Here is a 14,680-nt window from a genome sequence, read left to right on the forward strand (position 1 = left end):
GAGACTTAGAACGTAGAAAGGTGACGGCTGCGGGGCCGGAAAGATACCCCAATGGGTAGGTCGCTTGCCCGGCGTGCAGCAGACCTGGGTTCAATCCTTGACGGTCCATTTGGCTTCCGGGGCACTGCTGGGAGTGATGCCTGCGTGCAGAGCCGGCAGTAACCGCCGGGCACCACCAGGTGTGGCCCCCAAACAGAACAACGAAAGGTGAGGGCCTTGAACGTCAGATGGGCTTTGATTTGGGCCCACTGGCGAGCTGTGAGCGTCTCCTCGGTGACCCTTCCAGGGCGTGTTCTTCAGCACGCGTTTCTTGTCTCATCTTAATCTGATGCGAGATGCAGCCAGGGGTCACCAAGAGAATTCGTGAACCCTGTGTTCTGCATCCTCCACTGCACCTCTGCCTGGCAGGGTCAAACTCAGGAAGGGGTGTGCTCGCCTCGGTGCCAATCGCCCCCCAAGGTAGGCAGAGGCCTGCACCACAGCGTCCCTCCATCCCCGCACCCTGGGCTGCCCCCGCCCGCCTCTGTCTCCAACACGTGGCCTGCTGCTGACCCAGCTCAGCTGGCACTGAGCAAGCACTTCCCCCCGCCCGCCCCCTGCCGAGCTCGCTACCCCCTCACTGGTCTCTGCGGTTCCACACTCTGGGCCCCCCTCATTCCCCCCAGCCCCACCCCTAGATCTCTCTCCAGTGATTTTATTTTCCAAACATATGCACAGGGCAAATTCATGAAGCGTTCCTTATTTTTAGGAAGCCAGGTGTGCGGGACCCGGGGCTGAGATCTCCAAGCCTGCTCAGATTGTGACTGGGCCTTCTCCACCCAGACCCCCCATTTTCCAGTAGCTTGGCAGCCACACACACAAACTACCCCCAGCGCCGTGTAATCCCACCAACGGCCAACATCCAGAGACTATAAGACCAAGCTCCCGGAAGAGAGCGACGCAGTCTCTTGCCTCCCAGGAGGGGACTTGCCTGGCTGTCTTCACCAGGGCCCCTCGGAGGGGACGGGTTGCCTTTCCCTCCCTGCCCTAAGCAGAACCTTGACAGGTGAAGACCTCCAGAACCCAACATCCAGAGACTATAAGGCCAAGCTCCCGGAAGCATGTTCAAACCCCCATGCATGGCCAGGAGTAGCCTCTGAGCATTGTTGGGTGCGACCCAAAAAGCCAAAAAAAAAAAAAAAAGGGGGGGGGACAGGTTGTGAGCATCTGCTTCGGCCTTACGGCACTATTCCACATTTAACAGCCTTGTTCCCCCTCTTGGAGAACCTGACAAGCTACCAAGAGTCTATTGCCCGCATGGGAGAGCCTTGCAAGCTCCCCATGGTGTATTCATATCCCAAATACAGTAACAGATATATACATACCTCTCAGACAGCCCAGCAAGCTACCGAGAGTATCCCGCCTGCATGGGCAGAGCCTGGCAAGCTACCTGTGGCGTATTCGATATGCCAAAAACAGTAACGATAGGTCTCATTCCCCTGACCCTGAAAGAGCCTCCAATCGTTGGGAAAGACGAGTAAGGAGAGGCTGCTAAAATCTCAGGGCTGAGTGTAATAGAGAAGCTACTGGTGCCTGCTTGAGTAAATCGACGATGAACAGGAAGACAGTGATACAGTGATACAGTGATGCACTGGGCTCTGTCGTGCCTTTCCTTAGCGCCTTGTCCCCAGAGCTCAGAAGCATGAATTCTGAAATGACCGTGCTGAGGCTTAGACCCAGGCTCCTGAGTGTCCAGGTGTGTGTATGTCCCCAGGCACCCGCCAGGCCACGATTGCCTCCCAGGTTTGCTGGGGGAGTGGCGGGGTGGGGGGGCTGTGGAGATCCTTCCCATCTGAAGGTCTGCTCAGCCTGGAAGCCCGACTGCCCCTCCATCCCCGGGACTGGCTCCTCCAGTGGCTCAGCAAACCTCAGCCTCAGCCCTCCTTTGGCCGAATTTCCCGATCACCCTGGGGCCGGCGCGGGCGTGCGCACAGCAGCCAGCCGAGCACTGTGGGAGGTGACGCTTACACGACCCTCCCTTCACTGCAGCCAAGGAGCTCGACGCTTCTTTTCTTTTCTTTCTTTTGCTTTCTGGGTCACACCCATCGATGCTCAGGGGTTCCTCTCGGCTCTGCAACTCAGGAATCACTCCTTGCGGTGCTCGAGGGAACCATATGGGATGCTGGGGATCGAACCCGGTAGGCCTTGTGCAAGGCAAACGCCCTCCCCGCTGTGCTATTACTCCAGCCCACCCGCCATTTCTTTATGTAAATGCGATCCCACCGTGATTCTCCGCATGAGAAAATGGAGGCTCTCTGGCCGCTGTTTGAGACTCATCCCCTTTCCTTCCCTTCTGGGACTGCGGGGTCCGAGCCCGCTGGCCGTGGCACACTTCACTCCCGATGAGCACACGCTGGACTGGGCTGTCCCGGAGCCTGAACCCTGGTTCCTGGCCGCTGGATTTCATGCTGTGTGTTGGGTTCAGAGGGGACCACTCGGGGCGTCCTTCCCGGCAGGCTCTTCTGCCCCTGGGCCAGGCACAGCCCACGCCCTGGAAAGTCTCTCCTCGTGCCTTACTGCATTTGCAGCGCTGTGATTTACGTTACTGTTAGCGATAGCCGGGTTTCGGGCACACAGCGTTCCAATGCCACACCCTCGCCGGACTGTCTGCTTCCCCCCACCAGAAAATTCTATTTTTTGGCTTTTTGGGACACACCCGATGGTGCTCAGGGGTTACTCCTGGCTCTGCTCTCAAGGCATTACCCCTGGCGGTGCTTGGGGGACCATATGGGATTGAACCCAGGTTGGCCGCGTGCAAGTCAAACGCCCTCCCCGCTGTACTATTGCTGCAGCCCCTCCACCAGAATTTTTTTTCTCTTTGGGTCACACCCAGCAATGTTTAGGGGTTACTCCTGGCTCTGCACTCAGGAATTACTCCTGGCGGTGCTTGGGGGGCCATATGGGATGCTGGGGATTGAACCCAGGTAGCCTATGCACAAGGCAAACCCCCTCCCTGCTGTGCTATCACTCCAGCCTCCTCGACCAGAAAATTATTTAAAAAAATCTCCCTCCCACAGAGTTTTGGGGCTACATCTGGTGGTACTTGGGGTTACTCTCAGCTCTGTGCTTGGGAGACCATAAGATGTTGGGAATTGGACCAGGGGCAGACAATGCAAGGTAAGCAGCCTCACCTCTGTTTTAACTCTCTGCCCCACCCTCCTCTGAGTACTGTTTTTAGTACATCATCAGTCCAGAGAAAAGCACTGATATGGCCAGGTACTGTGTGTTTATTTGTGTTCCAGACATGAATCTGTCGGTAAGAATACATGCATAAAATGTATCCTTTCCCCAAACCTAAGAGTTTGCATTCTGGGTCTCCAAGAATAATGGAAGAAAGAACACAGCCGCTCTTTAGAGCACTTGCAGATGTTCTCTGGACAGATTTGCTTTTACTGATCCTCATCTTTTAAAAAGGTATGCTACATAGTTATGCAGTATTTTTATTTAACTTAGCCATAATTAATATGTCAAAACAGAAAGCAAAATGTTTGGTGTTACATACAATTTAGTGTTTGGCATACGTGTCCTTGGCTGCAAGAAAGAACATTTGGTTTACTTCACTGATGGGAATATCTCTCAGGGCTGGGATGGCCTCTTCCTGGTATTTCTTCTGCTGTTGATTTGCAGCATAGTTATCTGTCAGAAGAGAACAAGAAACTGATGAGCCAAGCTGTTTCTCCTATCTCCTCTGTGCTTTATGGAGACCTACCATGTAGTTTTACTGTGATAATGTTTGGAATAACAACAAATGCCATATTTAACAAAATTAGAAGACAACTCAGATTCTTTCTTTAGAAGAGATACATCAAGTCAAATGAAAAGCAGTACTTTTTGTGCCTCTAACTTGGACACAATGCTATATTTCACTCTACCGTATAATGAAGATTATATAGTTTCATAGGGGCAGAATTATACCTCGATTTACAAGATGTATTTAAACGAGGATGGCAAAGCTATTAAATCATTTGGCGTAATCACTCACACAAACCTAATCTCTCCTTTTTGTAAAAATTGTTTTTTCAATTTAGTTAAGAGAGCAGGGAACATTAAAAGAAATGTAAAGAATACTGTAAGGCCAGAGAGAGCAAGTACAGGGGTTAAGGCACTCGCCTTCCTTTGATTGTTTTTGGGCCACAGCTGGTGATGCTCAGGGCTTACTCCTGGCTCTGCATTCAGGAATCACTCCTGGTGGGCCCAGGGGACCATATGGGATGCCGGGAATTGAACCTGGGTGGGCCGCATGCAACGCAAACGCCCTCCCCACTGAAGGCATTTGACTTTCGTGCAGCTGACTCTGGTTGAATTCCTGGACTGTGTATGATTCCCCGAACCCCACTGGGAGGGACCCCTGAGCACAGAGCAGTAGTAAGCCCTGAGCACTGCTGAATACAGCCCAACCCCCAGCCCTGCCCTCCAATAAACACTATGGCTGATTTTCAAAAGGCACAGGGGGAAAAAAAAAGAGTTAAAAGTAAAAAGCAAACAAACACCAGAGAACTTGAAATATATACATCATTTCCTAGAATCCAAGTAAGTTCAAAAATCTGATTTTAAGTCTTTGGGTCTTTTTTCTGGTTTGGGGGCCACACCTGGTGATGCTCAGGGTTCACTTCTGGCAGTGCCCGGGGGACCACTCGGAATGCTGGGGATTGAACCTGGGTGCAAGGTAAGCACCCTACCCACCGTGCTATCTCTCTGGCCCCTTTGACTTCTGAAATAAAAGAACTTGAAAAAAAAAAAAAGTCCTATACTACAGGACTGGGAAGACAGCCCAGGGTTAAGGCCCTTGTTTTACATGACCGCAATCCTGAATGAATCCCGGGCAATACTTACAGTCCCCAGAACACTGCCAGAGCGACCCGTGAGCACAGAGTAAGGAGCCGCCTGTGAGCACTGAAAGATGTGAACCAACGCTGCAATCTAATCATCACCCCCCAAAAAAAGCCCAAAGGAAAACTCCATAAGTGTGCTATGGCTTTGCTGCACAGTCACCCTCAGGAGACAGGTCCCAGTCCCCCCTGACAGATGACTACCACCTGGGTCTCCCTGTCATCTTTTTTCTTCTGTTTTGGTGGGGGACCGTGGGGGGACCGGCGACCCCTGGCACCGCTCAGGTTCTATGCCTGCAGGCCTCTCCTGGCAGTTCCTGGGGATGTGGGGATGGGAGCAGGCCTGCCCCATGCAGATCACGTGCTCCAAATCCCAGCGACCAAGAGCTTCCACAAGTAAGGCTCAGGTGTGTGGGTGCCAGGACTAAATCTCCAGCCCTGCTCCAGAGACTCCCAGCTGAATCCCCAAATGGATTAAGGCCCTACAGAGATGTCTCCGGAACCCAACCACCTATAGTCGAGGATCCCAGAAGCGTGTGCCCTCTTTGAGGCTGTGCAAACTCTCATGATATTCAAAATGAACAATCAAAAATAAATTATCTAGCATCTGTCCCCAGCAGGCAGGCAGGCTTGAATGGTGGTGGGAAAATTTGGGCAAAACATAATGCCCAAAAAGTAGAAAGAAGTAGAGAGTGTTGAGGAAATTGTCTGTCACAGAGGCAGGGTGAGGACTGGGATGGGGTGTGTGTGTGTGTGTGTGTGTGTGGGTGGGTGGGGGATACACTGAAGACATTGGTGATGGAAAATGTGCACCGGTGGAGGGATGGGTGTTTGATCCTTGTACGGCTGAATCTTAAACATGAAGGCTTTGTAACTGTATCTCACGGGTGATTCAATAAAATTAAAAAAAAAAAATCATGTGCTCCATTCTGAACCATCTCCCCGGTCTTGCTGGCTGTTCTTGATCAGCATCGTCTGGGTGGGATTACAGGAATTTCTCTCAGCCAAGTGGCTCTGGAATGAATTATAGAGCCGCGACTCTATGGAAAACACACTTAGTGAACTCGGGGCTCTCCGCCACATCTTCCTTCCTTCCGCTGGCCAGCTAGCTTTTCCTCTAGTCTCACTGTATTCAAACGTGCCTGAGTTACTGTGGCCTAGTCTTGGCTGACATTCTAAAAACAGTGCCAAGGGGGCTGGAGTGATAGTACAGTGGGTAGGGCACCGGCCTTGCCAGTGGTCAGGCTGGGCTCGATTCTCGGCACTCCTGAGCCCACCAGGAGTCGTACATGAGTGCAGGACCAGGAGGAAGCTCTGAGCACCGCCAGGTGTGGCCCCCAAATGAAAACCAACCAAAAAAAGGGAAGTGCTAATACTTGCCCCCCTCCCTGCCCCCAGCACTCTCCTTTGTGAAACATTCACCTGTGATCGTGTGGATGGAGTTCAGTGGAGAGGTGCTCATCATGTTTACTCCGAATAAGAGAACATAGCCGACTACTACAGTGATGAGGAGGTAGACCGGCAGAGCGACCGCCCAGTACCTGTGGGAGAGAAGGCAAGGAACAGATGTCTGAAGAGTTGCTGTCCTCCAGAACCCATCACGAAGACAACACTCCCTAACTTTTTTTTTTTTCTTTTTGGGTCACACCTGGCGATGCACAGGGGTTACTCCTGGCTCTGCACTCAGGAATTACCCCTGGCCGTGCTCAGGGGACCATATGGGATGCTGGGATTTGAACCCGGGTCGGCCGCGTGCAAGGCAAACGCCCTACCCGCTGTGCTATCTCTCCAGCCCCACTCCCTAACTTTTATTTATTCATTTTTTCACTTTTTGGGTCACACCCGGTGATGCTCAGGGGTTCCTCCTGGCTCTGCACTCAGGAATTACTCCTAGCGGTGCTTGGGGGAACCCTATGGGATGCTGGGAATCGACCCCGGGTTGGCTGCGTGCAGGCAAACGCCCTCCCTGCTGTGCTATTGCTCCAGCCCCAGCACCATAACTTTTACAACTAAACTTAGGGGGCTGGGCAGAGAGTCCAGCAGGTAAGGTGCTTCCCTGGCACACAACCGACCCCCAGTTCAATCCCCGGCACCCCATCTGGTCACCTCAGCCTCGCCAGGAGAGATCCCTAGCATGGAGCCAGGAGTCCGCCCTGGGCGCGGTTGGGTGTGGACTCCAAATTTTTAAAAATTGCTTTAATCAAATCATCCTGCAGCCCACCCCCCACTGACCCCTGTGCCTTGCTCCCCCCGAAGGACACGGCCAGCTGGAGTGGGTTTTCCTGGTATTCATTCACTTCTGCCTCTCTCTGCACAGTACTTGGTCTTTTTTCAGTTTCAGGAATTTCCTCTGAACTTCCTAACGCGGCATCGGAATTCTCTCATGCCCCATTCTCTCACCTCCTTCCTGTCCTCTTTCCCTGTTCCACAGTTTCTGGTCGTATCGGCAGTTTGTGTTTCATTTATTTATTCTGGGTCAGATGGTGGTGTGCAGGGAACACTCCCCTGGTTGTGTTTGGGGGTGACATGGGAGAATGGTTTTGTTCCCAGGGGTGCTCAGAGGATCACATGGTGCCAGGAACAAACCCAGGCCTTCTGGGTGCAAGCAGGCAGTCAGCCATCTGAGCTGTCTCTGGGCATATACCAAGCAGGGAGGGGGTTCTATTTTGGAGGGGGGGAATTACCCAGCAGTGCTCAGGGGTCATTCCCGGGGACCACATACCGTATTAGGATTGAATTAGGGTTAGCCGCTCACAGACAAGTGCCTTAACCCCTGGACTATCTCTCTGGCCCCACATACCAGCAGTTTTAAAAATGATTGTAGGACTGGAGTGATAGCACAGCGGGTAGGGCATTTGCCTTGCACGCAACCGACCCGGGTTCGATTCCCAGCATCCCATATGGTCCCCCGAGCACCACCAGGAGTAATTCCTGAGTGCATGAGCCAGGAGTAACCCGTGTGCATTGCCGGGTGTGAACCCCCCCCCAAAAAAATAATGATTGTAATAACTATAGCTGTTAGCAACTGAGCACTTGCACTGGACGGTTTCCTGAGCACCACTGGGAGCGGGGCTGGTGGCCTGAGTACCCCTGGGGTGGCCCAGGTAATCCCCGACCCCAGTAGAGCAGAGCTGAATCCTCAGGCCCCTCGCCTGCCAAATAACGAAAGGCTCCAAGGCTCACACACCATCCTTAACTAGCAGCGTAGCAGGAAAAAACTTTTAATAATTAAAAAACGTTTTTAAGGGGGCTGGAGCAATAGCACAGCAGGGACGGTGTTTGCCTTGCACGTGGCTGACCCAGGTTTGATTCCCAGCATCCCATACGGTCCCCCGAGCACTGCCAGGAGTAATTCCTGAGTGCATGAGCCAGGAATAACTCCTGTGCATCGCCGGGTGTGACCCAAAACAAAACAAAGTTTTTAAAAGTATGTGGTACCGATGTACGAGTTGGTGACCCCAACACCACCCAGGCGCCAGGGCCCTTCATTCCTTCTCAGTGTCATCTCAGGTCTGATTCATCCCACCCAAGGTTTCCCTCCTGAATAAAGACTTAAAAAAAAATCTTTAATTCTTATATGGCTATCTGTGGATCTTAAAATAACATATTTAAGATTTGCAGTAAAAGGAAAAAATTGGGGGCCACACCCAGTGATGCTCAGGGGTTGGTTACTCCTGGCTCTGCACTCAGCAATTACTAACGGCAGTGCTTGGCAGACCATATGGGATGCTGGATATCGAATCCGGGTTGGCTGCATGCAAGGCAAATTCCCTACCCACTGTTCTATTACTCTGGCCCCAAGATTTGCATATTATTATGAAAAAAAATCTATCCTCTAAAATAACTGTCACTGTATCACTGTCATCCTGTTGTTCATTGATTTACTCAAGTGGGTGCCAGTAATGTCTCCATTCATCCCAGCCCTGAGATTTTAGCAGCCTCTCCTTACTTGTCTTTCCCAATGACTGGAGGCTCTTTCAGGGTCAGGGGAATGAGACCTATCGTTAACTGTTTTTGGCATATCGAATACACCATGGGGAGCTTGCCAGGCTCTGCTGTACAGGCAAGATAACTAAATGATTCTTATTTAATATATTACAGGGTCCGAGAGATAGTACAGCAGGTAGGGTGCTAGGCTTGTATGTGGCTGACCTGGGTTTTGAAACCGGCATCTCATATGGTACCCTGAGCCCACCAGGGTACCTGAGTGCAGAGCCAGGAGTAACTCCTGAGCAACTGCCAGGTGTAGCCCCCTGAAGAAGACCCCCAACAAAAACATATCACACTTACTTTTGAGGCCAGTAGGTGAGGCCTAAGGAGTTTAGCCAAGATTCAGGAACGAACGCCCACACGAGATACAGTACTAGGGAGGAGAAAAATGCAAAAGTCATTGCGGCCTGCTCCTTCTCTCTCAAGGCTCAGACATGAGCGAAGGGGCCCCCCGGGTCTCCTCTGACTCCCACCCCCTCCTTCAGCTCTCCCAGCGCCTTGCTTCATTCTTGCAATACTTACACAATTACCTCATAATAGTCATTTTTCAAAAAATCGTGGCAAAGGAATGTAACATGAGGGCTGCAGAGGTAGCTCCAAGGACCGGGGGTTCATATTTCACAAGCCAGAGAGGGCTGGATTTGATTCCCGGCACTGCATGGCGCCCCCCGAGTCCTCTGGGAGTCAGCCGGATGGAAAGGCAAATCTCTGCAATCATTTTGGAAGTGGCACGGAACTTTCTCGAGAAGCTAATTAACGTGGGTCCCAGCAATTCTCCTCCAGGGGTCTCTATCTGGAGAATACAAAATGCTAACCCACAGAGTCTCATCTGAGTCCAGAAAGACGGGCGTGCAGAAGCAGGCCTTGTTGGCCGCTGGCCCTGGTTCAATCGCTGGCCCCAGACGGTCCCCCCACACTGCTGCTGTGGCATGGAGGCCCCTCTAGCCCAGCTCCAGGGGCGCAGGGGCCCCCTGGCACCACGGATGGTTATGGTCAGAGTCACTGTGCATCCTGTGACCTTCACATGGAAACAATGAGCTGGCTGGTTGAGAATCACTGGGAGTCAACCCCCCCCCCAAAAAAAAGAAGTATAACTTTCACCTCAGTGTTAATTACATCATTACTTAGAATAGTTAAAACAAAAAAACAAGCAAAGTGCTAACCAATTGATGACAGAATATAAAGACGTGGCATTTATACAACAGACTACAATTCAGGTGTAAAATCAGGAAATGTTCATCTTTGCAGTAACATGAGGCTCGGGTGATAGCTCTAAGAGCTGGTGTGTGTGTGTGTGTGAGAGAGAGAGAGAGAGAAAGAGAGAGAGAGAGAGAGAGAGAGAGAGAGAGAGAGAGAGAGAGAGAGAGAGAGAGAGAGAGTGTAAGACACGTGGAGGCCCTAAATGTGACCCCTGGGCACTGCCACCGAGCGCCCTCAATGGCCTAAGCCCTGCCTATCCTAAGCACGAACCTTCCCGTGGGCATAGCTGTGCACAGCAGTACCAGAAGTGGCCCCAGACACCAGAGCACTGCTTGGGAGCTCTGCCCGTTCCCTGCAACCAAGAAACAGAAAATACTGCAAGGGGAGAGAGGTCGGGGGTAAAATCTGGCCTCGCCCGTGGCAGGTGGTGGACAGTGGAAGAGCCAAGAGCTGACTTGAAACATGGGAGAGGGGCCGGAGCTATAGCACAGCAGGGAGGGTGTTTGCCTTGCACGAGGCTGACCGGGGTTCGATCTCCGGCATCCCATATGGTTCCCCAAGCACTGCCAGGAGTAATTCCTGAGTGCAGAGCTAGGAGTTACTACATGTGAGCATCGCTGGGTGTGACCCAAAAAGCAAAAAAAAAAAAAAAAAACCAAAAAAGAGACTCACTCTTCTGCCCCTCGACAGGAGGCCCCAGACAGTGGGACTATCAGGGTGGCCGTGGCGTGTACGGGCCACACAGCAACTCTCACCCTGGGCCTCAGGCTTGCCAGGCAAACGCCTGTTCGTCACAGAGCCATCTCCGGGTTCCCCAAGGAATGGAATCAAGTAAAGGGGGAAACCAGAAGCAGATACGACTTAGCTCAGTTCCCATAAGATGACGCGAGTTCAGGGAGGCTCTACGAGACGCCAGGGGCTGTGTAGCGGCGCAGACTGTGAAGGGAAAGGGCGTGCAGCCCGACCGCAGGGCCCAGGCTGGCGCAGGGGCTCGAAATAGGCCAACGTGTCGCAGGAACTTCACGTGCATTGTCTTACTTCCTCCTGTGCGGGCTGCTCCTAGCCCGGGTTCACAGATGAAAAATAAATAGCTCAGGAAACTGAGGCACCAGGCCCCCGTCAGCGTTCAGAGATGCTTCCAGGCAGTCAAGCAAGGAGAAGACGGGTGGGGGAGGGTCCCCGGGAGTCCTTGGTGGTTGCCAGGGGCTGGAGCACACCGCTATGAGTGAAGAAACGTGGCGGGGGCTGGAGAAATAGCACGGCGGGGAGGGCGTTTGCCTTGCATGCGGCCGACCCGGGTTCGATTCCCAGCATCCCATATGGTCCCCTGAGCACCGCCAGGGGTAATTCCTGAGTGCAAAGCCAGGAGTAACCCCTGTGCATCGCGGGTGTGACCCAAAAAAGCAAAAAAAAAAAAAAAAGAAGAAGGAAAGGTGGCTGGAGACAAGGAACAAGTCCCCGGCCATGCAGCCACTGTGCTCTGGGCAGTCCCAATGGCTGGCCACGTCCTGCCCTGGAGAGAGACGGCACAGTCCGAGGGGAAGCACCGGCCCCACCCAAGCAGGAGCGACATTCAGGCTCCACGTGGCATTATGAGGACTTGTGTGCCAGTCAGGACTGCAGAAGCACAGCGCGGGGAAATGCTCCCTGGGGGCTCAGGCTCTGAGTGCCACGGAGTGGCAGGTCAGGTGTTCCATCCCTGTGGCCACCGCGTGGACCAAACGCAAACCGGGCGGCTCCGCTGTCTGCGATCCCCAGGGAGGTGAGGGGTTTCGGCCACACCGCCACCGGGAATGTGTGAGCACAAACCCCGGGGCCTAACTGCCCTCTGAGCACCACTGAAAGACGAACAGGCCCCGTGGGGCAGGACACGGGATTCCTGGCGAACTGTGTGCGAGTGCTCGGGCTACCCTTTGGGAGCACTGCAGAATGTGCGCGAGTACCACGAAAGCACCATCAGTAGCACGCGCGCCTCCACAAGCCCTGTACAGCTCGTGCTGAACTAGTTCATCTATGTTTGGTTTGGGGGCCTCGCCCAGGGGTGCTCACGGGGCTGTACGGGATGCCGGGATGGAACCTAAAGGAGCTGTGATCAAGGCACGTGCCCGGTCTGCTGGGTCCCCGGTGCTGAACTAGCTACGGGTCACGAGTATTACTGCAGTTCTCAGTTACTTTTACCTGTGCAGTTTCTAAACCTTCAACGACTCCACCGGACAGAAATAGATGTGTACTTTGTCTGTTTGCTTTGGGGCCTCAGCCTGTAGCACTCAGAACTTACTCCTCGCTCTGTGCTCAGCGATCATTCCTGGTGGGTTCAGGGGACCATGTGTGTGCCCAGGATGGAGCCTGGGTTCCCCACTGTGCTGTATCTTGGGCTGGGGCATGGGGCTGATCAGACAGACAGCAGCCATTCTGCACAAGCACGCCTTGTTTCTGTGCAGTCTCGCGGGCCTTGCCCGAATCACGGCAATTAATTCTCATACCGGCAGAAAGGGGCCGTGGAGTAAAGGGAACAAAGCAAACAGTGTCTGGCTGGCTGGCTGCAGACTCTAGCTCTGTCGTCTCTGTCTGCGTGACCTGGACACTCTAACCTATCGGGCCTCAGTATTCCCATCTGTAAAGTCAGAGTAAGAGTATTAATACTAAGTGTGGGCAGGGGAGGGAGCAGGGGGCAACATTAAAAGAAAAAAAAGGGTATTAATACCCACTTTGCAAGATGGTCCTGTGTCTGACAAGCATTGATAAACATCACCACTCATTTTTTTTGTGTGTGTATGTGTGTGCGAGGCAGGGGAGGCCTTCCAGTTGGTGCTCAGGGGCCTGGAAGCCACTCTGGTGATTCTATGGGCAGGCTCAAGACTAGTGCCCAAGGATTTGGGGCCAGGGGGGCTTCCAGGGCTGTAACTGGTGGCGTGCATGGGACCATGTGCAAGGCATGTGCTTTAACCTCTGCATTAACTCTGCAGCCAGCACCATCACCCTTTAACTGGCGAAAACTGCTTGCTCCATGAGGTCGAGCCAAGGGCCCTAGAACACACAGCTCAGCCCAGTGCAGTCAGAGCTGAACGCCTTTTCAATCTTCACTCCTCCTCTCAACTGCTTGGCCTTTGAGGGGCTTAGGCTTCTCTCTCCACAGGCCCCTGGCTGCCCCCCCAAGTCCCCAAAGGTGGATTCTGGGCCCCCAATTTTCTCACTTGTTTCCTCTCATTGTCAAATCCCTTGGAGGGCCAGGATGTGGGGTCGGCAGGGCGAGGGGCCCCGGCTCTCTGGAGGGGCTTCCTCTTCCTTCCCCGCAGAAAGGGACTGGGGGAGGGCCTGGATCCACAAGGCCAGGCCGGATTGCTTCACTCCTCTCCTCTCACTCCCTTCTCAGGGCTTGTCGGAGCCAGACCAAGACATTCCATGCCAAGCCCTTCCCTCAAATTCAAGGCCTTCCTCTCACTTCCTCCTCCTCAAGGGCGGACATCCCAGCTGGAGAGCAGAGGCGCGGGAGGGGGTTCTTGTGCAGAGACTCTACCGTCTTGTCCAGAGGACCCCTGATCTGCTTATGAAGTGGGGTGGGTTTGATTCACTTTGCAATCCTCTCTAGGGCGGTACACACATTTACCGAGAGGGAATCGGGAGGGCACAGGAAAACTCTGCAACAAGCACCTAGAACTCTGCCACAAACACGTGCTCCCTCCAGGCCGTCTCCAGAGGAGCCAGAGGGAGCGAGGAGGCGAGTTCAGGTACGCCGGCCCATCCAAGGCCATCAGGAGAGGGCCCTGACCCTCCACGGGGCAGGCGGTCGGGAAGGTACTTACTGAAGCCAAATTGGGAGCTTAAGTAAAGAACAAAGCCATAAATCGCTCTTTCTGGCAATGGCGACGGTGAATTTTCCACCATCTTCCCTGGGGCTTTGGACAATCTGCGGGAAAGAAACAGCCAGCGTCAGAGGTCTGCCCGCGCCTCCACCATTGGTCTGCTATAACCTCATCGCTTTGCTATGGACAGTCTCTGCAGTGGGGTTTGGTTTTTTTTTTTTCATGCCCCCCCCCACTTCTCTCCCCAATCGAAGCCCCTGCAACTTGCCCTCCTGCGCACAAACCTTCCACAGCAGCCCCCTTGCAGCCCCCCCATGCACGCGCAAGCAGCCCCCCCTGCAGCCCTCCCCCCCTTGGCCAGAGCACGCAGCCCCTGCAAGGGGAGAAGCGGGGCCGGCCAGAGGGGCCCTGTGGGGGGAGGGACAGCCCAGGCCCGGCTCCAGGCAGGCCGGCAGGCGCCCCCTCCCCCGGGCGCCGCTCCCGCAGCTCCTTTCAGGAGGGGGTGGGGTGGGGGCAGCTCTGGACTCGGGGCCCTCCCCCAGCTCCCCCCCAGCTCGCGCCCACCCGGGAGAGCCGCATGGCAGGGGTGGGGCCGGGGTGAGCGGGGGAAGGGAGGGAAAGGCCAAGCCACGACGCCGCCGCCCGCCCCCCTTCACCCCCTCCACCCCCCTACCCGGCCGGGGCGCAGGCGCAGCGCGACCCTCGCCGGGCTGGAGCGCGCCAGCGCCGGGGGCCCGCGGGAGGGCTCGGGCGGCCGGCGCGGGGGGGGAGGGGCCCGCGGCGCCACTGCGCCTGCGCGCTAGCCCACGTGACGCGCCC

The 14,680-nt window shown here is 54.3% G+C and overlaps 1 protein-coding gene across 1 annotated transcript; it reads right to left on the bottom strand.

Annotated features, from left to right (window-relative positions):
- Positions 1–3,463: 3,463 nt before the first annotated feature.
- Positions 3,464–14,669, bottom strand: PIGP (phosphatidylinositol glycan anchor biosynthesis class P). The gene is made up of 5 exons (XM_055127639.1): positions 14,535–14,669; positions 13,862–13,965; positions 9,159–9,231; positions 6,291–6,409; positions 3,464–3,675 (listed from the first exon to the last, which is right to left on the bottom strand). The coding sequence occupies exons 2-5, from the start codon at positions 13,941–13,943 to the stop codon at positions 3,545–3,547; spliced, it is 405 nt and encodes a 134-aa protein (XP_054983614.1). The 5' UTR covers positions 13,944–13,965; positions 14,535–14,669; the 3' UTR covers positions 3,464–3,544.
- Positions 14,670–14,680: the final 11 nt, after the last annotated feature.

Source organism: Sorex araneus, chromosome 2 (genome assembly GCF_027595985.1).
Source record: "Sorex araneus isolate mSorAra2 chromosome 2, mSorAra2.pri, whole genome shotgun sequence".
Classification (NCBI taxonomy): Eukaryota; Metazoa; Chordata; class Mammalia; order Eulipotyphla; family Soricidae; genus Sorex; species Sorex araneus.